This window comes from Giraffa tippelskirchi, chromosome 6 (genome assembly GCF_054371585.1).
Source record: "Giraffa tippelskirchi isolate mGirTip1 chromosome 6, T2T-mGirTip1v1.2.pri, whole genome shotgun sequence".
Taxonomy (NCBI): domain Eukaryota; kingdom Metazoa; phylum Chordata; class Mammalia; order Artiodactyla; family Giraffidae; genus Giraffa; species Giraffa tippelskirchi.
The window spans coordinates 131,478,321-131,502,387 of NC_137280.1; the positions used below are offsets into that span (position 1 = coordinate 131,478,321).

Consider the following 24,067-nt stretch of genomic DNA (forward strand, 5'->3'; position numbering starts at 1 on the left):
GGGGGGTGGGAGGAGGGAATATCCAATACTAACAACCTCTAGCCTTCCGTGTGGGAGAAGGAAAGTACACAACTCCAGACCCCTCCAGCCATCCTGTCCCACCTAATGGGTGACAGGGAAGGACTGTGAAGTTGGTAGTTCAGATTTCAGAGGTACAGGCTCATCAAAAGACAGACCTAATCATAGCACTGCAGAATGCTTCCCCTCCGCCCACATCTTACCACCACATTAGTGAATGTCTATTTACTGGAGTTCCTTTTACCCAGTACATTGTGTCTAGCTTTCAACAAAAAATAACAAAGCATGCTAAAAGCAAAAGAAAACAAAACACACTCCACAGTTTGAAGAGATTGAATGAACATCAGAAACAGAGTCACCAGGTATAAAGAAGGGTATTACTTAATGATAAAGGGATTAATTCTCCGGGAAGGTATAACAATTCTAAATGCATATGTACTTAAAAACAGAGCATTAAAGTATGTGAGCCAAAATCTGATAGAACTTCAAATAGAAAAAGATAAATCCACTATTACACTTAGAGATTTTAATATCCCCCAGTTGAAAATGGACAAATCCAGTAGGCAGAAAAGCAATAAAGATGTAGTTGAAGACAACAGAATGATCAATTAACTAGATATAACTGATATCTACAGACTATTTCATCCAACTTCAGTAGGCTTTACTTTCTTCTCAAGCTCACACAAAACATTCACCAAGATATACCACATTCTGGGCTATAAAACATACTTTAACTAAATTTAAGAGAATAGAAATAACATAATATTTATTCTCAGACCACAGTAGAATTAAACTACAAATCAATAAGAGAAAGATAGCCGGAATATCCCCCAAATACTTGGAGATTAAACAACACCCTTTAAAGCAACACACAGGGCAAAGAAGAAATCTCAAAAGAAATTTTAAAATATTTTGAGAAAATAAAAGTGAAACCACAACATACCAAAATCCATGGAATGCAGTTAAAGCAGTGCTTAGAGGAAAATGTATAACATTGAACGCATATATTAGAAAGGCAGAAAGATCTAAAATCAGTAGTCTAAGCTTTCATCTTAGGAAACTAGAAAAGAAAGACTAATTAGATCCAAATTAAGCAGAAGAAAAGAAAGTAAAAATCAGAACACAAATCCATTTGACTGAAAACAAAAAAGCAACAGAGAAAATTAAAACCAAAAGCTTGATTTTTCAAAAAAAAATCAATAAAATTGATAAGTTATCTAGGCAGCATAGTTAAGAAAAAAACAGAGGACATAAATTATATGTATAAATTACATATACCTGAAAAAAGAGGGGATATCATAATAAATTCCATACACATTAAAAAGATGATAAAGGAGTATTATGAAAAACTCTATGCCCATAAATTTGATAACCCAGATGAAATGGGCTCATTCTTTGAAAGACACAATCCACTAAAACTCACACAAGAAGAAATGGACAATCTGAATATTTGATGATGATAAGAAACTAAGGAACTGATATTATTCAACTTCAACACTTACTATAAAGCTACAGTAAGCAAGACAGTGTGGTATTGGCAAATGGATAAACAAATAGTTTAACAGAATAGAGAGCCTAGAAATAGATCTATATAAATATAGTCAACTGATCTTGGACAAAGAAGCAAAGGGAATACAATGGAACAAAGACAGTCTTTCTACAAATGGGGCTGGAACAACTGGACATCCACAAGCGAAAAATGAATCTAGACACAGATCTTAAACCCTTTACAAAATTTAGTTCAAAATAGATCACAAATCTAAATGTAAAATGCAAAACTCTAAATCCCTAGAAGATAAGATAGAAGAAAATCTAAATGACTTTGGGTATGGCAATGATTTTTTAGATACAACAGAGGTACAATTCACAAAAGAAATAACGAATAAGGTGAACTTGATTAAAATTTTAAAACTTCTGCGCCATACAACAAAATGACAAGAGAATCAGAAGACAAGCCACAGACTGGGAGAAAATACTTGCAAGATACACAAATGATAAAGGATCCTTGTACAAAATGTAAAAGAATGTTTAAAACAAAAATAAAATGAACAACCCAATTTAAAAATGAGCAAAAGACCTGAATAGACACCTCACAAGAAGAAAATATACAGATGACAAGTAAGCATATACAAATATGTTCAGCATGTTATATCACTAGGGAGCTGCAACATAGTAGCAACTAAAGCAACAATGAGATACTACTACATACCTATTAGAATGGCTAAAATCCAAAATAGTGATAATACCAAATGCTGACAAGGGTGTGGAGCACCAGGAAATCTCATTCATTGCTGGTGGGAATACAAAACTTAGGAGACAATTCAGAGATTTTTTACAAAATAGAACATATTCTTATCATATGATCCAACAATCACACTCAACTTACTCAAGCAAATTAAAAATTTATGTCCACACAAAAAGCTTCAAATGAAAGTTTACAACAGCTTTAATCCTAACTGCCAAAACTTGGACACAATCAAGATGTCCTTCAGTAAGTGAATGGATAAGTAAACTGTAGTAAATCTAGACAATGGAATATTCAGTGCTAAAATGAAAAGACGTGGAGGAAATTTAGATTCATATTACTGAGTAAAATAAAACAACCTGAAAAGGTTGGATATTATATGATTCCAACTGTATGACATTCTGGAAAAGGCAAAACTACAGAAACAGTTTTAAAAAATCTAGTTGCCAGGGGTTAGAGGAAAGGGAGGGATGAACATATACAGCACAAAGGATTTTTAGGGCAGTGAAAATACTCTATATGATACAATAATGATGGATACATGTAATTATACATTTGTCAAAATCCAGAGGATGCACAACACCAAGAGTGAACCCTAATGTAAATCATGGACTTCAAGTGATGAGAATGTTTCAATAGATTCATCAATTGCAACAAACTCTGATGCTGGTAATGGAGGTGGTTATGCAAGAATGGAGGAGGTTATGCAGAAGAAACATGGGAAATCTCTGTACTTTCCACCCAATTTTGCTATGAACCTAAACCTACTCTCAGAAATAAAGTTTAATAAATGTTTCAAAAAGTGGTAAAAAAAAAAATTGCTTAAAAACAGATAATGCTGCCTGTTCCCACTTATATTTTGAAGTGGAGAAAGTACACTCGTGTTAATGGCAGTTTTTTCTGGGAGATTATGATGAAAGGCAGTTTATGTTTTCCTAATGTTTATCTATTTCATTCATCTTTATTCCTCCAATACTAGTTTTTGATTGTGCACCTACATAACTAGTGCTTAGTAAATGTTTTTGAATCAATGAGAAAACAGAAAATTAGTTCATAAAGGGAGATTTGGGAACTTCTCATTATATTTATGGTAACCCTTGTTATCCATATCCCACAGGCCAAACCCCACACGTACATTTATAAAGTACACTGAGCACTAACCAGCACCTGGCCTGCAGCCTCATCACAAATCTTCAAGGGTTGTGAACTTTTCTCTAGTTACTAGTCCATAAAAGAGGATATGTCCCTGAAGAACTTAGGTTGACAATGAATTCACTAATGGCTATAATATTAGAACCACTGACTGCTACCGCATTGTTTCAAAGATCATGGACTTACAGGCACTCACCCAACTGGGTGGGCAAGACAAGCCACCAGAGTACAAGAAAAAAATACCAGGATATACTTGTATCTCTGACAATATCTCCTTTTTAGTTTGTACTTTTTCTTTGTATCTAATAATGTCATAAGATATTAATACATTATTTGTATATGTAACTTACATATATGCATGACCTGCCAAGCAGGAGACACGGTTCAGTCCCTGGGTTGGGAAGATCCCCTCAAGAAGGGAATGGCAACCCACTCCAGTATTCTTGCCTGGGAAATCCCATGGACAGAGAAGCCTGGTGGGCTACAATCCACGGGGTCACAAAAGAGCTGGACACGACTTAGTGACTAAACAACAACAATAACATATATATGTATTTTTTAATTTAATAATGCCATAAGATATTAATATATTTATATACATAATTTATATATATGCATATCTGTGTACACATATATATATAATATATATATATATGGAAAGAGAGCATGCTCTAAAATTTTCTGCATAAAGGTACACAATCAAAAAGGGTTATAGACCATCTGGTCCAGCCCCTTTATTTTAGAAAGGACAGAACTAAAAATCAGAAAAGTGAGGTAACTTGCCTAACTGTTAGTTGCTCAGTCGTGTCCGACTCTGTGATCCCATGGACTGTAGCCCTCCAGGATCCTCTGTCCATGGGATTCTCCAGGCAAGAATACTGGAGTGGGTTGCCATGCCCTTCTTCAGGGGATCTTCCTGACCCAGGAATCAAACTCAGGTGTCCTGCACTGCAAGCAGATACTTTACAGTCTGAGCCACCTGGGAAACAAGTTTAGCAACTTACCTAAACTGTACAGCTAAAGAAAACTAATGGTTAAAGGAAGGTAATGCTTTACCCAGTTGTCTTTTTTTTTCCTGCCTCATTTCACTGATTTTGATGGAGTTGAACTGTTCTTTGAATATCATGTGAGATAAGTTTTTAACATTTTCCTAAAAGTTTAATTTTTAAAATGTGCTTACACACCCAAATGGACCTTCTCCCTCATCCTGCAAAAGGAGGGCTGAGCTTGTACTCAAGGATAGCACTCTTCTCAGCCAGATTTCCTCTTCCTAGGGAGCTTCCCCCGCTGTCTCACTGGAACATTATTTGCAGGGATAATGCTCAGTGGAAACTAATCACAGAGAGAATCAGCTATAGAAATCACTAACAGAAAAGCATCCCAGACAGTCCTCTGGTCTTCTAAAACATTACTAACGAGCATCATCAGCAAAACCCTGTCTCTAGGGACCATTAATTTGCGGGAACTCTGCCAATCATAGCATTACTTAGAAGGCACAGTTTTTATGTTTCTCAAATGCCTACTGTCAAACTAAACTAAAGTTTTGAATGGTTTCAAACACTTCCAGGTTTGGCTAAGTAAATATACTCTCAAATTCAAGTGTGGCCTGAGGGCCAGGTAAGAGCTTTTTCCCTAGCCTGAGTGCATACTTTAGTTTGTCAGAGCAGCCCTGTAAAATGCCTTTACACTACAGAGTATGGATGCGGGATGACCAGAGAGACCTAGAATTCTATTGCCAGCTGTCTTCCTTTGTGGAGGGTAAGGACAAAGACTTCAATTTCTCTGAATCATTTTGAAAACCATCACCCAGGATTTAAAAAAAAAAAAGACAAATGGTAAAAGGTAAGGAGCACATCTCATTTGTTTCAAAATTCTCTCCTCCTAGAACCAAAAGCCCTGCTGAATTCATAAGGAAACATTTTGCACAACGTGGCCCATGTGAGAAGCTGGGAACTAGAAAGGACCCCCAGTTCCCAAAAGGGAGTTATCAATAGACCTACGTAATCATAATGTCATTACTTTGTTTTTATGGATGACAGTCTTTGCAGAATCATTTGCTCTTGGCAGACCATATATCATAATTCTCCTCCCTTTAGTAATTTCTTCACTGCTAGAAAAACTCTGCATATGTGGAAACCATCTCGACAAATGGTGAAAAAATATTTTCTTTTCACTTAGAATTGCCTTTTTATATACTGTCAGAAATTATAAACAAAAAGTTGTGTGGAGGATTTTGGCAATATGAATGCCTAGCATGAGAAAAATGTAAATATGCAATTTAACAAAATGTTTACAAATAGGTCCAGAACCACAAGAGAAACACCCAGGGATATCTCAAACCTGGAACTTGGCATTTGGAGGATAATTCAGTGACATTGTTTACATTTTTATTCTGGAAAAACACTTTTGTTATTTAATCCTTTCATAAGGTATTCATTTATTAACCAAACTGATTTCCTTCAGGTGGGAATTAATAACTACATATGCTAGAGATAAAGCATATTCTAATTTTATCATGATATTTAAAAAAAACTCTTTTGATAGCTGCAGAATTAACTTGCGAGAATAAGGATTTTGCAGCAAAGACTGTTCTCAAAGATTGAGCAACTGAGCTCGAAGCATACTGAATAATGGGCTGGTAGGGAGATGTAGATGGTTTTTAAGGTGCATGTAGTAGGAAGATCTGTGTGTGGGGGGGGGTGTGTATGTGTGTATGTGTGTGTGTGTATGTCTGTCTGTTCTTGACATGTAACCATAATGTAGAGCAAGGGCAGATCTTCCCACTATCTATGTCAGGCACATAGAAAATGTTGAGAAAGAGATATTATCAAATCTATAGACAGTCTAAATCTGGAATAAGGGATATTTTATTATAGAATTAAGCTTCAAAATTTTCCTGATAGTAGAAAAATAAGCTAAAGTGGTAATGAATATTATAGAGGGGGAAAATTTAAAATCCTACAGTTAAAGGGTTTTTCTTTCCTTTTGGTTTTAACTTCAACTGTAGCAACATAGTATGCAGATATCCTAGCTATAAGAAGCAACAGTTAGAACAGTACAGAGAACAATGGACTGATTAGAAATTGGGAAAATAGTACAACAAGGCTGTACATTGACACCCTGCTTATTTAATTTCTATGCAGAGTACATCACAGCAAATGCCTGGCTGGATGAATCACAAGCTGGAATCAAGATTGCTGGGAGAAATATCAACAACTTCAGATATGCAGATAATACTACTCTAATGGCAGAAAGTAAAGAGGAACTAAAGAGCCTCTTGATGAGGGTGAAAGAGGACAGTGAAAAAATTGGCTTCAAACTCAATATTCAAAAAACTAAGATCATGGCATCCAGTCCCATCACTTCATGGCAAATAGAAGGGGGAAAAGTGGAAGCAATGACAAATTTTCTTTTCTTGGGCTCCAAAATCACTGTGAACAGTGACTGCAGCCATGAAATTAAAGGACACTTACTCCTTGGAAGGAAAGCTATGACAAACCTAAACTGCATTGTTAAAAAGAAGAGATATCACTTTGCTGACAAAGGTTCATACAGTCAAAGCTATGGTTTTTCCAGTAATCATGTACGGATGCAGAGAAGGCAATGGCAACCCACTCCAGCATTCTTGCCTGGAGAATCCCAGGGACCGGGGAGCCTGGTGGGCTGCCGTATATGGGGTCACACAGAGTCGGACACGACTGAAGTGACTGAGCAGCAGCAGCAGCATGTATGGATGTGAGAGTTGGACCATAAAGAAGGCTGAGCTCCAAAGAGATGATGCTTTCGAATTGTGGGCTGGAGAAGACTCTTCAGAGTACTCTGGACTTCAAGGAGATCAAACCAATCAATCCTAAAGGAAATCAACCCTGAATATTCACTGGAAGGACTGATGCTGAAGCTGAAGCTCCAATAGGTTGGTCACCTGATGCGAAGAGTTGACTCACTGGAAAAGACCCTGATACTGGGAAAAATTGAAGGCAAAAGGAGAAGGGGATGACAGAGGATGAGATGGATAGATAGAATCACTGACTCAATGACATGTATCTGAGCAAACTCCAGGAGATAGTAGGACAGAGGAGCCTGGAATGCTGTAATCCATGGGGTCACAAAGAGTTGGATACGACTTAGCAATTGAAAAACAACATCCTGGCTTATGTGGAAAAGTTTCTGAAGGCTTGAATGACACAGAATTTACTATGGAGACAACAGTAGGACATGGATTACTGAATTATTATGTGTAATCTTTACTATAGAATCATAAGTTGTACGTAAATCAGGGAAAGGAACTAGCCTAATGCACTCAGGGATGGCCATATCCCGTGTAGAACACTGTGCTCAGTTCTGGGCACAGTATTTTTGAAAGAATATTTATAAAATATATTAATAATATAATCTGAAAAGGAAATCCAAGTGGTAAAAGGCTCATAGAAGGGAGAGCTGGAGAAACTAGGAATAATAAGGCTAAAAAGGAGAATTTTAGGGAGAATGTGATAATTGCCCTAAAACGTATAAAAGGCAGTAAAAGAAAAGGGTAATAATGATTAACATGTATTGAGTACCATATGCAAAGTAGTCACTGTTATCTGCATTTTTCAAATGAGGAAAACTGAGGCACGGAGAGTAAGTTACACATCTATGGTCACATAATTTATAATGGTTGAGCCAGTTTTCATCCCACTAATCCACCCAAAGATCTGGGAGAGAGATTAAAGCTATTTCCCAAATATTTCTAATCTCTGTTTCACAGAATCCTAGTAAGACTTTTAACTTTCTCAATTTTTTTGAAGCTGAACATGAACTGATGATTTGCTCTGGCCCAGGAAATATGGCCATAAGTCATATACATGACTTTAGTGTGGAGTTTAAGAGTCTATGAGCAATTTACCACATGCTTTTCCTACCTTGGATGTGAGGATATGGAATCTCCATCAGTCTAGGTCTCTGAAGGGCAATGATTAACAGTTGTCCTGCAGATCCATGATAGACAAGTAGCAGGAGCAAAAACCAAACCATTATTGTTCGATTAAGCGGCTGGGATTTGAGGACTGTTTGTTACTGTGGCATTATCTCAGCTTTTCTGACAGACACACAAGCCTACATGCTTAAACTCTTTAAAATATCTCGCCATAAGGAAACATTGTTATTCTTATATTCCCAGAACTAAGAATAGTTTGTAGAAACTATCACTGACTTGATGGATACGGGTTTGGGTAAACTCCGGGAGTTGGTGATGGACAGGGAGGCCTGGCGTGCTGCGATTCATGGGGTCGCAAAGAGTCGGACACGACTGAGCGACTGAACTGAACTGAACTGAAGGTAGGTAGACTTGGACTTTTTTTTTTTGACGTAAAATCCTCCAAAACTGCTTCATGTGAAGAAGTGAGCTCCCTGAAAATGGCAGTATTTAAACAGAAACCAGATGATGATTTTGTACCTACACAGTGAAAGAGCTGGCTTCATTAAGGGGGTTTTATCAAACTTTTATCCAGCACATCCATTGTGCCAGGCATTTCAGCCACAAAGATAAATCCAAATACCCAATCTTCATCCTCAAGGAAATAAGTTCAGAAGTAGATAACCTCTGATGTCTCTTCAATCAGTGTGATTCGACTAAATTAGAGATAATAACATGGGCTGGATAAAGCTGACAGCAAGCCCGAACTTAGAAATAAGCATGTAGCACTACAAATCCTGGTTGTATTATTATTTTTCAATTAAGAGCCAAAAGTACAGGGTTTGCAAAAAGAAAGAAAAAGAAAGACATGTTGGGTTTAAAAGAGGAACATTTTCCCTTTCTCTAGTTACCATTCTTAAATCCTGCAAACCAGGCATATTATCTGGCTTACATCAGGGGTATTCCAGCAAAGGGAATAGCACTGACTCATAGCAATTGTTACCGACCTTTTCCATCACCTCTCTCATCCTTTTGAATCAGGAAGGGGACATTTCAATACTGATCAGAGTCAGACCTGAAAAGAGGCAATAATCTTTCCCTAGGGCCATTCTTCAGTTTCAAAAACAGCCAAACCCTTCCCAAAAGATCAGAAGCTTTTCCTAGAAGGGTATTTGAGTGGGGCCTAGAGGAATCCCATATTCTAAGGATGATGTGAAAATCACAAACTAAATGAGTGATTCCAAGACACAGTGACATTGTTCCCCAAAGGCACCTTAAAACCATACTCATTTTGGTACTTTCTTTCCTGTTATCAATTCTTAAAACTTTTATTTTTTTTAAACTTCCAAAAATCAAGCAGCACAGAGAAGTTCTCTCCTTTCACTGGCTCGCTGCATTTTAATGGAAAAACATCTAAAACTTGGGTTAGCATTAACTTTAATTGCTCTGAGGCAAACATTTCCATTTCAGGTTATGATTCATAACCGTATTAGTCCAGTATAATATATGCGGGCTGGATTTTGCAGCCATTATCTAGACAAGGGTGAGGTATCTGATTACTATTGTTCCCCAACTCAAAAGGGTCAGTTTGAACTCCTGAATACTCCAATCCCTCCCGCCCAGGCCCTGAGTTTTCTGAACTATGGTCCTGATTTTTTTATGAAATAAATAAATGAGGGCAAGCTGAGTTTCAGTGCCACATCTTAAGTGCCATATCTTAAGCTCAGTGTGACATGAGTTTCTGAAAAATACACACAGAAGAAACTGGCTTTGGCACATGGAAGAGCAGTAGGGAACTTGCAGCTGTACTAGTTTAATATGCGCCCTTAATACTCTTGCCTATTTTCAAAAATACAATACCACTTTTTCCCCAGACAGCTGGCTCCCCAGCCTCGCACCAAGCTACCTACACAAATATACACTTAGCAAACACAGATGTGAAATGTCGACCTAGGGCAGAAGAGAAGCACGGGGTTTCGGGTGTTTAGTCTGGTGGCTCCACACTGAAAAGTTTCAGGAGCAGAGCTGATGTTGGAAGAGTGAGAGGGGAAACCGCCCAGCCTGTGCTTTCATCCGGGTACTATGGAGATGACCCCGTTTTCCCGGGACCAGTTTGCCCTCTGCCCTGGTGACCTGGGTTGAGTTTTAATCTAGAGTCAGAAGGGAGATCAAGAAGACAATTGTGCTGGTGGGTACTCAGACCGAGAGAAGGGCTAGAAGTCACGCAGCCTTCCTGCACTGGCCGGGCTGACACACCCACTCAGAACCGATGGCCCGGGGATGTGACTGGCAGGGGAGGGGACCCACGCGCCCCGTGTCCCGCGCGCACAAAGATGCTACAGTTGGGGACACGCGTGAATAATCCAGATTCGGGCTGGAAGGTCTCGATGCACTCGGCGGAGGGTGCCCATCTCCTCCCCCCTAGTTCTCCATCCCCCCCGCAAAGTGAACGAGAGAAAGTTGTGCCCGGGCCGAGGCGCCCCGGGGCTAGAAAGGGAGCGAGGACAGGCGGAGTGGGTACCCGGGCCCCCGTACCTTGTCCTTGGGGCCGAGGTTTTGCAAAACCTCCTTGCCGGTGGCGCTCCGGATCTCCACCCCAGCGGGCGCGGGCGACGCGGGCGCGGGCTCCCGGCTCTCCTCCCGGCCTTGGCCCCGGTGCGGGGTATCCCCCTCGGCGCCAGGTCGGCTCCCCGAGCCTCGGACGCTGCCCTGGCTGCTCCGGGGAGTCTTCGCGCCGCGCTGCCCCACGCTCAGGGCATCGAAATCCAGCGTCTTGCTCTCGAAGGCGCCCTCCACGTTGCAGAACATGCCGCCGTACTTCTGCCGCGGGACCTGGTCGGTGGTGCCCGGCCTGGCCAGGTACACGGGCAGATCGTCTTCATGGGAGCTGTCCCAGCCTCTGCGGCCCGAGGCCATGGTTGGATCGCGACAGCGGCCCGTGGGTTTTCTTCCCCAAAGGCGGAAAGGGCAGCAGCCGGCAGCGTGCGCCGAGCCACAGTGACTGGGGCGGGAGGAGGCGCCTGAGCCTTCGCGCCAGAGGCGGCAGTGCTGCTCCGGTTCCTGCCAGTCCCCTGCGAGCCCCGAGCCAGCGAGCGCAGCGCTTGGGCCGGAGCGGCGGCGTGTTCCGCTCGCCCGCCTCGCCCGCCTCGCCCGCCTCGTCCGCCCAGCCGGCCGCACCTCCTGCGCGCCGGGACCCTACCGTGGCCTCCTGCGATCACGCGTCCCCGCCGCCCATCCAAAGGAGAAATCCAACTTGGCGCGCGCGCGCACACACAGGCACGCTTCCAGCTCGCCCAACAACTCCCAGGTTGACACTCAAGAGCTCGCCTCACTCACATGTGAGCACAAACCCTGTTTTACCCACACTCACTCCCAAGTTGGCCTCCCAAACACAAGTCTCTGCCCCACTCAGGTAATGAAACTTTGTTGGCTCAGGTAGGTTGATATAAACTCTTAAGTTCCTCCTGATTTACAGCAACACACACACACAAACTCAGATTTACCAGACTCACAATCTCAGACTTTGTTTACCCATACTCCCAAACTCTGTCTCTTCCTGATCTTAGAATTCTCACAATTGCTCCCGGTTCTAGAGTCTGCCTCACAAACCTGCACCCTCACATAATGAACTCCTGAATTATTGCTTACAGAGCTCTACAGACAGATCATCTTATCGACAATCACAAGAAAGCTGTAATAGACTCACACACTTCAACTTATTCTTTTTTTTAATTTTTTTTTTTTTTTTTTGATGTGGACCGCTCCCCAACCAGGGATCCAACTGCACCCCCTGCATTGGAAGGGGAAGTCTTAACCACTGGACCACCAGGGAAGTCCCACTTCAGCCTATTCTTACTTCATATATTTCACCCTAGATTTTGCTTTTTATCCACCCTTATTTTGTTTATTTACTTTTGGCCATGACTTGCTGGCACGTGGGATCTTAGTTTCCAGACCACAGATCAAACCCACACCCACTGCATTGGGAGGTGGAGGCTTAATCACTGGACCACCAAGGAAGTCCCTTAAAAGATTTTTTTGAAATAAAGTTTTGGTTTGAATTGTCTGGTTTTCTGCTCTGTGTTTACCTGAATAGGTAAAAGATGAAAACCACATCTATTTTTTTTCTTAAGGTGTCAGGGGTTTTTTGTTTGTTTGTTTTTTGATCTAACCTCCAGCCATGAGGGATCTTAGTTCCCCTGATTAGGGATGGAGCCCATGCCCCCTGCAGTGGAAGCCCAGAGTCTTAACCACTGGCCCAACAGGGAAGTCCCTATCCATCCTTGATTTGCATCACACACAATTACACTACTGATCAGACAAGCCTTGCAAAGTACTCTTAATACTTTGTCCTCATTGGACAACTTCCTGGCTGATACCTCACTTATTGAGGTCAGAACCCTACACTTGGCCCCACATACAAATCCAGATTTACCTCAAAATTGAGAACCAAAGACTTTGCCATTCCTATTAGCGGACACACACACATGTTTTACTCATGCATATGCACACTGTCACATCTGCAGCCTCTTCCCATGTCCACCCACATACAGTCTATGCCAGACTGCCCCATGAACACAGAGTTCACAAACTCAGAGCTCACACCGTATGTGCACACACAGCCTAAGCTCCAAACCTGTAATGCCCACCTTCAGCTGGACCCCTTCCTGGAAATTCACTCTTGCAGTTACTTAGTCATCCAACATGAACTGCACGCCCACTCTGCTCTTCAGAAGGTACTGAAGAGACAGTGTTAAACAAGGCAGATGGGGGCCTGTCCCCAGTGACAGTATAGACTGCAACCAGCCATCTGGGTAGCTCAGTCATTCACTGGCCTGCCCAACTTCATCTTCTGAATTCTCCACTACATCATAAGCTCCATAAAGGCAGATATTTGATCTGTTTAGTCTACCTTTGAATATCTTGAGTCAAGAGCATCTATTGGCACTTAAGATACTCCGTAAATCTCTTTTGAATGAATGGATGATGATGATAATATTAAAAACAACAGTAGGGAACATTTATTGGTGCAGTTGCTGTGTGCCACTCGTTAATGTAATTGTTTCCCATATATGTATTAATTTATTTAGTGCCCATAAGCATTTGGAAGGTTTCTTTGTGCGCATAGACATGATCTTTAAAGGCATCTACACTGAAGTTCATGAACTGAAACTCTGAATATCAATTTGGGGGGAAATTGGGATTGTGGGAAATGGGATCTCAGTGGCAGGCGTGTAACAGCCTTGGCAGTTTGAAGGATGGAAGTTGACATAAACTCAAATCAAAAACAAGTACATTGACACCAGTTATACTTACCTCACGATGAGGAGAAAGGCCCTTAAAGACTATCTATGCTCCATCAAAATTACTGACTTCCTTTGGGCAGCTGCTCCTTTTTAACAAATGCTGGTTGATGTTGGACTCAGAAGTTTATATGAGGGACTTCCCTGGTGGTCCAGTGGTTAAGAATCTATCTGCCAGTGCGGGGGTCACGGGTTTGATCTCTGGTCCAGGAAGATTCCACATGCTGAGGGGCAACTAAGCCTGTCTACTGTAACTGCTGAAGGCTGCGTGCCCTAGAGGCTGTGCTCTGCAAGAAGAGAAGCCACCACAATGTGAAACCCATGCACTACAGCTAGAGAAAGCCTGCACACAGCAGTGAAGACCCAGCACAGCCAAATATAAATAAATATTTTTTTAAAGAAATGTATATAAAAAAAAATTCATGTGAAATATCCATAAAATAGGCCATTCCCTCCCTCTTTGCTCCTATAGGTTACCTTCCTCTCCTTTCCTGTTGCTCTCATCTCTCCTCCTTTCATTAATTCATCTTCAGACTGTTAGGAGGACACTTGCTATGTGTCCAGCATTGCCCTGGGTTCCTTCCCTGGTGGAACACAAGTCTAGTAGGAGGAAACTGACAGTGAGAAAGATTAGGTCAGATTAGTCACAAGAACTATGAAGAAAGTAAGATAGCCAGTTTTTTAATTGGCGAGCCAGGAAAGACTTGAAGTCTTCCCTCTCTGACTTTCTATAAACACCACCAGCACCTTTACCATCAGCAGTGGCAACAATCAAGATAGCAGCTAACATTTATTAGGAATTCTGTGCCAAGTTCAGTGCTAAGGATTTCCATTGTGTCTTGATTAGTCTTAATGGCACTGTGAGTCAAGTGCCATTATTTTACTAGTGAAGAAGCTGAGGCTCTTAAGTGCCCAAGCTATGACAGAATGGTAATTGGAAGCAAAATATGTGTCAAGAGTCCAAGGTTTCCTTTGAGAGGAGCACATTCTGAAGGTAGACCAGGCTTGTCTGTGTTCCCATGTGTGGGCGTAGATATGCTCCATTGTTTGAGTTACATTGCCTCACCACTATGACTGTTGCAATGTACGTGCTCCATAATTACATTTGTTGACGAAACATCACCTTTAAGAGTCAACAGCTGCATGTACACATATGTGTTTAATTAAGAAAGCCAAGCAGTCCTGAAATGAAGACTGAAATGGGAATGGCTGATCTGACTCCAGTTCTACAACTATGTGGCCTCTGGCCAAGCATCTTACTTAACTTCTAGATGTCTTTCTTCTTCATATTTGCCTCACCCACTTAACAGGATTATTAAGGACTTCATTCCTTGAGTAAGACATTGTGCTGAGAACTCCACATGCATGGCCTTAACCTTCATAACAACCCCATAAATTTGGTGTGATTATTCTCATTTGACCGGTGGAGAAAACAAGGAAAACAAGTTAAGTTTCTTGCCCAAAGTATCACACCTAGCACTTCAAGCTAGAATTCAAATCCTTCACCAGCTAACTCAGAGCCTGTGCTCTTAAAAAACACCCCACAACAGAGTTCTGATGTAAGGATCCAAAGGGAGAATAAAAGGAAAGACTAAAAGTGAGATGTTAACAAAGAAAATCATTTTAATAATATCTAAACAATATCCAACTGTTTCAGGGCAGAGGTTAACTTTAATGAGGACAAACATTCACATAAAGAAACATCCTACCAGTGTCAAGCTAACAAAGGACACAGCCCCACAAACACACAGTGATTTTGTCACATCTCTCCCTAGAGAGGTAGAGGAGACATTACTTAGGGCAGTCACAAACATAAGAGAACCATTATGTCTGTGGCCACCTTAAGTCACTTCCTGGTGAAAGAGTTATCCAAAACCACATACAAACAGCAAGCTATTTCTATAACCAAGCAACAAAATGGAGCTTTCCACTTGTCACATACCTGATCAGATTTGCATTTTCTGTAACTGCAGTAAATGACTTGCCAGTTTGCACTGAGATGACCTGTGAAGTGAGCCTATAGGGTATCTGATTATAACTTCAGGGAAATGTATTCCAGAGGCATCTTCTATTACCTATAGATCAGCGAAAGGCAGAGACTCCTGGATGGTAAGCAATGGCATGTGCGGAGCAATCAGGATATAGCATTGCCTAGGACATCTTTTATGTGAAATAAACTGCACTGCAGTCTTTTTTGTTTGTTTTGTCTTGGGAAGGGAGCATTTTATAAAGATGGGGGCAGGATAAGATAGGGATGGGGGTTAAGAGATACAAACTACTATGTATGAAACAAACTATAAGGATATATTGGACCAGCTTCCCTGGTGGCTCAGCTGGGAAAGAATCTGCCTGCAATGCAGAGGACCCAGGCTTGATTACTAGGTGGGGAAGTTCCCCTGGAGAAGGGATAGGCTACCCACTCCAGTATACTTGGGCTTCCCTGGTGGCTCAGATGGTAAAGAATCTACCTGCAAAGCAAGAGACCTGGGTTTGATCCCTGGGTTGGGAAGATCCCCTAGAGGAGGCCATGGGACCTCACGCCAGTATTCTTGCCTGGAGAATTCCATGGACAGAGGAGAAGGCGGGTTACAGTCCATGGGGTCACACAGTCGAACACGACTGAGTAACTAAGCACAGCACAGCATATATTGGACAGCATGGGGAATATAGGCAATATTTTATAATAACCACAAATTAAATATAATCTATAAAAATTTTGAATCACTATGTTGTACACCTAAAACTAATATAATACCATAAATACACTATACTACAATTTAAAGAGTCATAAACTCTCAGCAAATATGGGAAAATGTGAACAATGGCAGGTTAAGTGAAGAAGCAGAATGTAAAATTAGTCATATGTCATGTTTATGACTGTTAAATATGTTGACTATTAACAAGGGATAAACAAAAACTTTAAGAGTTGTGTTTAGGTTATGCATATTTTTCTCTTTTTTGCTAAACTTGAAATGGTGTTATCAAAAATTTTTAATGGAGTATAATTGCTCTACAATGTTATGGTAGTTTCTGCCAAACAACAAAATGAACCAGGTATCAGTTCAGTTCAGTTCAGTCATTCAGTCATGTCTGACTCTTTGAGACCCCATGGACTACAGCACTCCAGGCCACCCTGTCCATCACCAACTCCCAGAGTCTACCCAAACTCACGTCCATTGAGTCGATGATGCCATCCAACCACCTCATTCCCTGTCGTCCCTTTCTCCTCCTGCCTTCAATCTTTCCCAGCATCGGGGTCTTTTCAAATGAGTCAGTTCTTCCCATCAGGTGGCCAAAGTATTGGAGTTTCAGCTTCAACATCAGTCCTTCCAGTGCACACTCAGGACTGATCTCCTTTAGGATGGACTTGCTGTATCTCTTTGAAGACTCAGGGACTCTCAAGAGTCTTCTCCAACACCACAGTTCAAAGCATCAATTCTTTGGTGCTCAGCTTTCTTTATAGTCCAACTCTCACATCCATACATGACTAATGGAAAAACCATAGTCTTGACTAGATGAACCTTTGTTGGCAAAGTAATGTCTCTGCTTTTTAATATGCTGTCTAGATTGGTCATAACTTTCCTTCCAAGGAGTAAACATCTTTTAATTTCATGGCTGTGATCACCATTTGCAGTGATTTTGGAGCCAGAAAAAATAAAGTCTGCTACTGTTTCCCCATCAATTTGCCATGAAGTGATGGGACCGGATGCCATGATCTTAGTTTTCTGAATGTTGAGCTTTAAACCAACTTTTTCACTCTCCTCTTTCATGTTCATCAAGAAGCTTTTTAGTTCTCCACTTTCTGCCATAAGTGTGGTGTCATCTGCATATCTGAGGTTATTGATATTTGTCCCAACAATCTTGATTCCAGATTTTTCTTCATCCAGCCCAGCATTTTGCATGATGTACTCTGAATATAAGTTAAATAAGCAGGGTAACAATATACATACTCCTTGGCATACTCCTTTCCCTATTTGGAACCAGTCTGTTGTTCCATGTCCAGTTCTAACTGTTCCTTCCTGACCTGCATACAGGTTTCTCAAGAGACAGGTCAGGTGGTCTGGTATTCCCAACTCTTTCAGAATTTTCCACAGTTTGTTGTGATCTACACAGTCAAAGGCTTTGGCATAGTCAATAAAGCAGAAGTAGATGTTTTTCTGGAACCCCTTGCTTTTTGATGATCCAACAGACGTTGGCAATTTGATCTCTGGTTCCTCTGCCTTTTCTAAAACCAGCTCGAACATCTGGAAGTTCATGGTTCACATATTGCTGAAGCCTGGCTTGGAGAATTTTGAGCATTATTTTACTAGCCTGTGAGATGAGTGCTATTGTGGAGTAGTTCGAACATTATTTGGCATTGCCTTTCTTTGGAGTTGGAATGAACACTGACCTTTTCCAGTCCTGTGGCCACTGCTGAGTTTTCCAAATTTGCTGGCATACTGAGTGCAGCACTTTCACAGCATCATCTTTTAGGATTTGAAATAGCTCAACTGGAATTCCATCACCTCCACTAGCTTTGTTTGTAATGATGCTTTCTAAGGCCCACTTGACTTCACATTCCAGGATTTCTGGCTCTAGGTGAGTGATCACACCATCATGATCATCTGGGTCGTGAAGATCTTTTTTGTACAGTTCTTCTGTGTATTCTTGCCACCTCTTCTTAATATCTTCTGCTTCTGTTAGGTCCATACCATTTCTGTCCTTTACTGAGCCCATCTTTGCATGAAATGTTCCCTTGGTATCTCTAATTTTCTTGAAGAGATCTCTGGTCTTTCCCATTCTATTGTTTTCCTCTATTTCATTGCACTGATCACTGAGGAAGGCTTTCTTATCTCTCCTTGCTATTCTTTGGAACTCTGCATTCAAATGGGTATATCTTTCCTTTTCTCCTTTGTTTTTTGCTTCTCTTCTTTTCACAGCTATTTGTAAGGTCTCCTCAGACAGCCATTTTGCTTTTTTTGCATTTCTTTTTCTTGGGGTTGGTCTTGATCCCTGTCTCCGGTACAATGTCACGAACCTCCGTCCATAGTTCATCAGGCACTCTATCAGATCTAGTCCCTTAAATCTATTTCCCACTTCCACTGTATAATCATAAGGGATTTGATTTAGGTCATACCTAAATGGTCTAGTGGTTTTCTCTACTTTCTTCAATTTAAGTCTGATTTGGCAATAAGGAGTTCATGATCTGAGCCACAGTCAGTTCCTGGTCTTGTTTTTTCTGACTGTATAGAGCTTCTCCATCTTTGGCTGCAAAAAATATAACCAATCTGATTTCGGTGTCGACCATCTGGTGATGTCCATGTGTAGAGTCTTCTCTTGTGTTGTTGGAAGAGGGTGTTTGCCATGATCAGTGTGTTCTCTTGGCAAAACTCTATTAGCCTTTGCCCTGCTTCATTCTGTACTCGAAGGCCAAATTTGCCTGTTACTCCAGGTGTTTCTTGACTTCCTACTTTTGCATTCTAGTCCCCTATAATGAAAAGGACATCTTTTTGGGCTGTTAGTTCTAGAAGGTCTTGTAGGTCTTTAGAGAACCATTCAACTTCAGCTTCTTCAGCATTACTGGTGGGGGCATAGACTTGGATTACCGTGATATTGAATGGTTTGCTTTGGAAACAAAGAGAGATCACTCTGTCATTTTTGAGATTGCATCCAAGTACTGTATTTTGGACTCTTTTGTTGACTATGATGGCTACTCCATTTCTTCTAAGGGATTCTTGCCCACAGTAGTAGATATGATGGTCATCTGAGTTAAATTTACCCATTCCAGTCCATTTTAGTTCGCTGATTCCTAAAATGTCTACATTCACCCTTGCTATCTCCTGTTTGACCACGTCCAATTTGCCTTGATTCATGGACCTAACATTCCAGGTTCCTATGCAATATTGCTCTTTACAGCATCAGACCTTGCTTCCATCACCTGTAACATCCACAACTGGGTGTTGTTCTGTGGCACTGGAGTGACGAGTGGTGGCTGTGCAGTGCTGGAACGGCAAGAGGCCGAGAGGAGATACCCCATGTCCAAGGTCAGGAGCAGGGCTGTGAGGAGATAGCCCACATCCAAAGTCAGAGAAACCCCAATAAGTCGGTAGGCAATGAGAGAGGGCATCAGAGGGCAGACAGACAGAAACCACAATCATAGAAAACTAACCAGTCTAATCACATGTACTATAGCCTTGTCTAAGTCAATGAAACTATGAGCCATGCAGTGTAGGGCCACCCGAGACAGACAGGTCATGGTGAAGAGTTCTGACAAAATGTGGTCCACTGGAGAAGGGAATGGCAAACCACTTCAGTGTTCTTGCCTTGAGAACCCCATGAACAGTATGAAAAGGCAAAAAGATAGGACACTGAAAGATGAACTCCCCAGGTCAGTAGGTGCCCATCATGCTACTGAACCAGCCATAAGTATACCTATATCCTCTCTTGAGCCTCCCTCCCCCACTTCATCCCACCCCTCTAGGTCATCACAGAGCATAAAGCTGAGCTCCCTGTGCTATACAGTAGCTTCCCACTAGCTATCTATTTTACACATGGTAGTGCATATATGCGGAGAAGGCAATGGCACTCCACTCCAGTACTCTTGCCTGGAAAATCCCATGGGTGGAGGAGCCTGGTAGGCTGCAGACCCATGGGGTCGCACAGAGTCGGACACGACTGAAGCGACTTAGCAGCAGCAGCAGCAGTGCATATATGTCATGCACTCTAGTCTTATAAAGCAAAAATCTACCCAACAGAAGACAAAATTTTAATACTCACTAAGGCTGTGCCTCCATACTCAAAACAAGGAGAAAATAGAGAGCTTAATGCAGTTTACTTTGACTCAACAGTGAATTTAAATATCTCTGATCAAAACCCACCCTCTGTCTTTTCCTGCCTTGAGCTGCAGGAATTTGAACCTATATTACCTCTTTCCTACTTTATGGGTACAAACATTAAATACCTCATTTTCACCCTATAAATGTCATATATGAATGAGACAATCTTTGCAAAATGCTCAGCATTCTGCCTGACACACAGTATTTGCTCAATAAACATTAGTCCCCCATTTTTTCAGAGTATATTTAGATATATCATTAATAGTGGCTCAGATAGTAAGAAATCTGCCTGAAATGCAGGAAACCTGGGTTCAGTCCCTGGGTCAAGAAGATTCCGTGGAAAAGGGAATGGCAACCCACTCCAGTGCTCTTGTCTGGAGAATCCCATGGACAGAGCGGCCTGGAGGGCTACAGTCCATGGGGTCGCAAATAGTCGGACAAGACTGAGTGACTAACACTTTAACTTTTCATTTAATGTCACACAGAGTTTGTAATAATGAGCTTGACCATATCCTGCAAGTTTAGTTTTGCAGGGATTTATGGAGAAAATCGACACAATAATAATGTTTCATATATATATTTTAAAATGACTAATATTTTCAACATACCTCCGTTGCACCCTAAGAATTTTCCTGGCAGGCCACTAGCAGTTTTAGCTCAATATTTGGTGACCAAAGTGTTCATTAGAAACCTAAAAACAGGTTATTTTTCAAACATATGCACAATGCTAAAGCCATTTTAAATCCCATTTGTGTACACAGAAAAAAATTCCTGCTCTTTCATGAATATCTACATGTATAGGGGAAAACTATAAGAATATATATTAAAATATTAATAGAGGATGAGTTGTAGGATTACGAGAAATTTTTAGTTTCTTCCTTTCAGCATTCCTGTATTTCCTAAAATCTCAAAATCTCTATAAGTGTGTGAGCCTTTTATAATTATAAAGCTTGTGATTTTTTAAATGCATGTCTAGGATGTTATCTTAGAACAAAATATATTTATTGAGCATGTTGAAAATTGCTGATGGAGAATTATTGAATGAAGCTGTTACCTCTATATTATAAAGATCAATTATCGAAAATGAAAAAAAAAAAAAGGAAATTAGGCTCCTCATCAGAGTCAAGTTGTCATTTCATGCAAAACATCTCAACAGTTGGACAGCTGAGTGAGAAAAAGAATCATTACGATCAGGGTGTGAAATGAGGGCTCGAGGCAAATCCTTTCCACCAAAGGATTAGTTAATAAGACAAGACATAATCACCTTCCTAGTGTGGAGTTGTTGGGGTTCCCTTCCCCATTTCATACACAAAGCATCTCTCTTTGACACTACTGTTCTCAAATGTTTGAAAGTCATTCCCAATTACAGAAGTTTCTTTTGCCTTAAGTGGGAAGGAGACGAATGTTGAAGTAGTTGCTGACTAAGATGATAAAACAGATATGTTGAATGCTCCAATGCTCTAATTTCCTTGCTATAAATTCACAGGTGCAACTTAATCTCCTCAATGAACGTCTCTAAGTAAGGGCCAGACATAAATCGAGTTAAAGGATGAAACAGGAAAAAAACAAAGAAAACTGATAACCTGCCCAACCTCTTTAGAAGCCACAACGTTCATAATATGTTTCCAAGGTTTTAAAAAAGGTACTTATTTTGTTGTTTTTCCAGTTACTCTTCCTGTTTTTTTGCTCATTTACAAATTAATCTCATTGGTTTTACATTATTTAACAATCTTACTCTTATTATTTAGAATAAAAATAATTCTCTCTTGCATTTTGCCAGAGAAAAATATAACAATAATGAATGACTTGTTTCTCTCACCCTCCTTCCCTCCCTCCCTTCCTTCCTTCCTTTTCAATGAAAACTCCAAAACTACAGAAAAGCAGAGGATAGCTTAACAAATGCCCATGTATGCACCACCTAGACTTTATAAATGTGAACTTTTCATCATATTTTAATGACATCTATTTTAAGCAATAAAACATAATAGAGTTGAAATGCCCTGTGTATCCCTTACCTGTTCTTACTCTCTTTCTTCAAATGAAAATGAACCACTAACCTATATTAATCTCTCATATTCTCCTAGGGCCTGCTGTCTTTTGGAACCTGATCCTTTAATTAAAAATTTTATACCTTTGTCTTATTAAATGAACTACTGTTCCAGTTTAATTATTTGCTTTCAAAAATAACCACCGGTCAGAGATAATATACAGAAGCCCCACTCTACTAGAAAGCTAAGACTTGCAAGAGTAACATTAGAGATTTCTTGCTAAAACAAAGGTGATCATAATTCATGCATCAAGGCAGAATATATACAACTCAAACTCTAACAGAAGGTGTATGTCTTCAGAAGACTGGGTTTCTGAATCAATCAACACTATCTCTGTTAGAGACAGGCTCAAAAACCAACCATTTCACTCAAACTGGAAATATTGTTATCATAATTTGAGTAGTTCAAGGACCCCAGATGTGAAATGTAGACTTAATATTTAAAACAATGAATTTATTTCAGTTTTCCCTTGAGCCTAAATGAAGTAAAGCACAAAGAAAGGTAGTCCAAAAAATGACAATCTAAAAAGAGAAGCTCCTTTCATTCCAGACAGAAATTTGCTGGCTCCACAAGACTAGGAAACATCCTGGCTCCAACAAAAATAGCTGACAGGCAAGAGTATGAATGACAGATATTAAGAGATATGGAAGAACAAAATGGAAAAGTGATGAATAATTCTTTCATTGAGAACTTTATATCTATGTATATATTCAGAAAACATCAGTGTATTGGCAATGCCTTCACATATCAGGGCTTTTGTCTCATTTCATTTTTCCTGTTAATAAATAACTCCTTGCTTAGGCAATTCCTTAGAATGCTTTATTCTTCCAGATCTTTCAAAATTAAGGTGAATCGATAGGAAACAGGATCCCTTCAATGTTTCGAATTTTTATAGTGATTTTTTTGAAACATGAAGAAAAATGTAGAAAGAGAATTAGATGAATTATGTAGCCCCGATTTCCATCTCTGATTAAGAAATATCAGAGTATTCATGTGGAGTGTGGCATGTTTGAGAAAGGTGTGGGATGTGAAGTGAGAACCTAACGACCACTAGCTTACTGAATTTGGGAGAACTGCATAAACTATTTATGTTCCCTTCTCAACAAAATGGGAATAAAAATCTGTGGTGTTGGGGGAAAAAAAAAATGAAGTGTCATATACTAAACTAAAACTGCTGCTGCTGCTGCTGCTAAGTCGCTTCAGTCATGTCCGACTCTGTGCGACCCCATAGACGGCAGCCCACCAGGTTCCCCCGTCCCTAGGATTCTCCAGGCAAGAACACTGGAGTGCATTGCCATTTCCTTCTCCAATGCAGGAAAGTAAAAAGTGAAAGTGAAGTCCACTGAGTCGTGTCCGACTCTTAGCGACCCCATGTACTGCAGCCTACCAGGCTCCTCCATCTATGGGATTTTCCAGGCAAGAGTACTGGAACTACTCTCTATAAAAATGTTGTTGCTTGATTTCCTTCAGTGCCTGGCACCAATTTCTGTGATTCAACAGATATACAATAAACACATGTTGAATTAATGGTATCTGAAACTTTTGTTTTTAATTGTAGATAAAACTGTATATAGTATATAACTAATAATTAC

General features: G+C 40.5%; 1 protein-coding gene across 9 annotated transcripts in view; it reads right to left on the reverse strand.

Annotated features, from left to right (window-relative positions):
• DPYSL3 (dihydropyrimidinase like 3) overlaps positions 1–24,067 on the reverse strand; it is a 222,413-nt gene that overhangs the window by 104,557 nt on the left and 93,789 nt on the right. Inside the window, exon 1 of one of the 9 annotated variants that reach the window (XM_081495636.1) lies at positions 10,845–11,638. The exons of 7 other annotated variants lie outside the window; for them this stretch is intronic. In XM_081495636.1, the coding sequence (XP_081351762.1) occupies positions 10,845–11,225 (381 nt within the window). In that variant the 5' untranslated portion in view covers positions 11,226–11,638. Of the gene's footprint in view, positions 1–10,844; positions 11,639–24,067 lie in introns of those variants that run through there. One more of the 9 variants, XM_081495637.1, reaches the window with a different exon arrangement.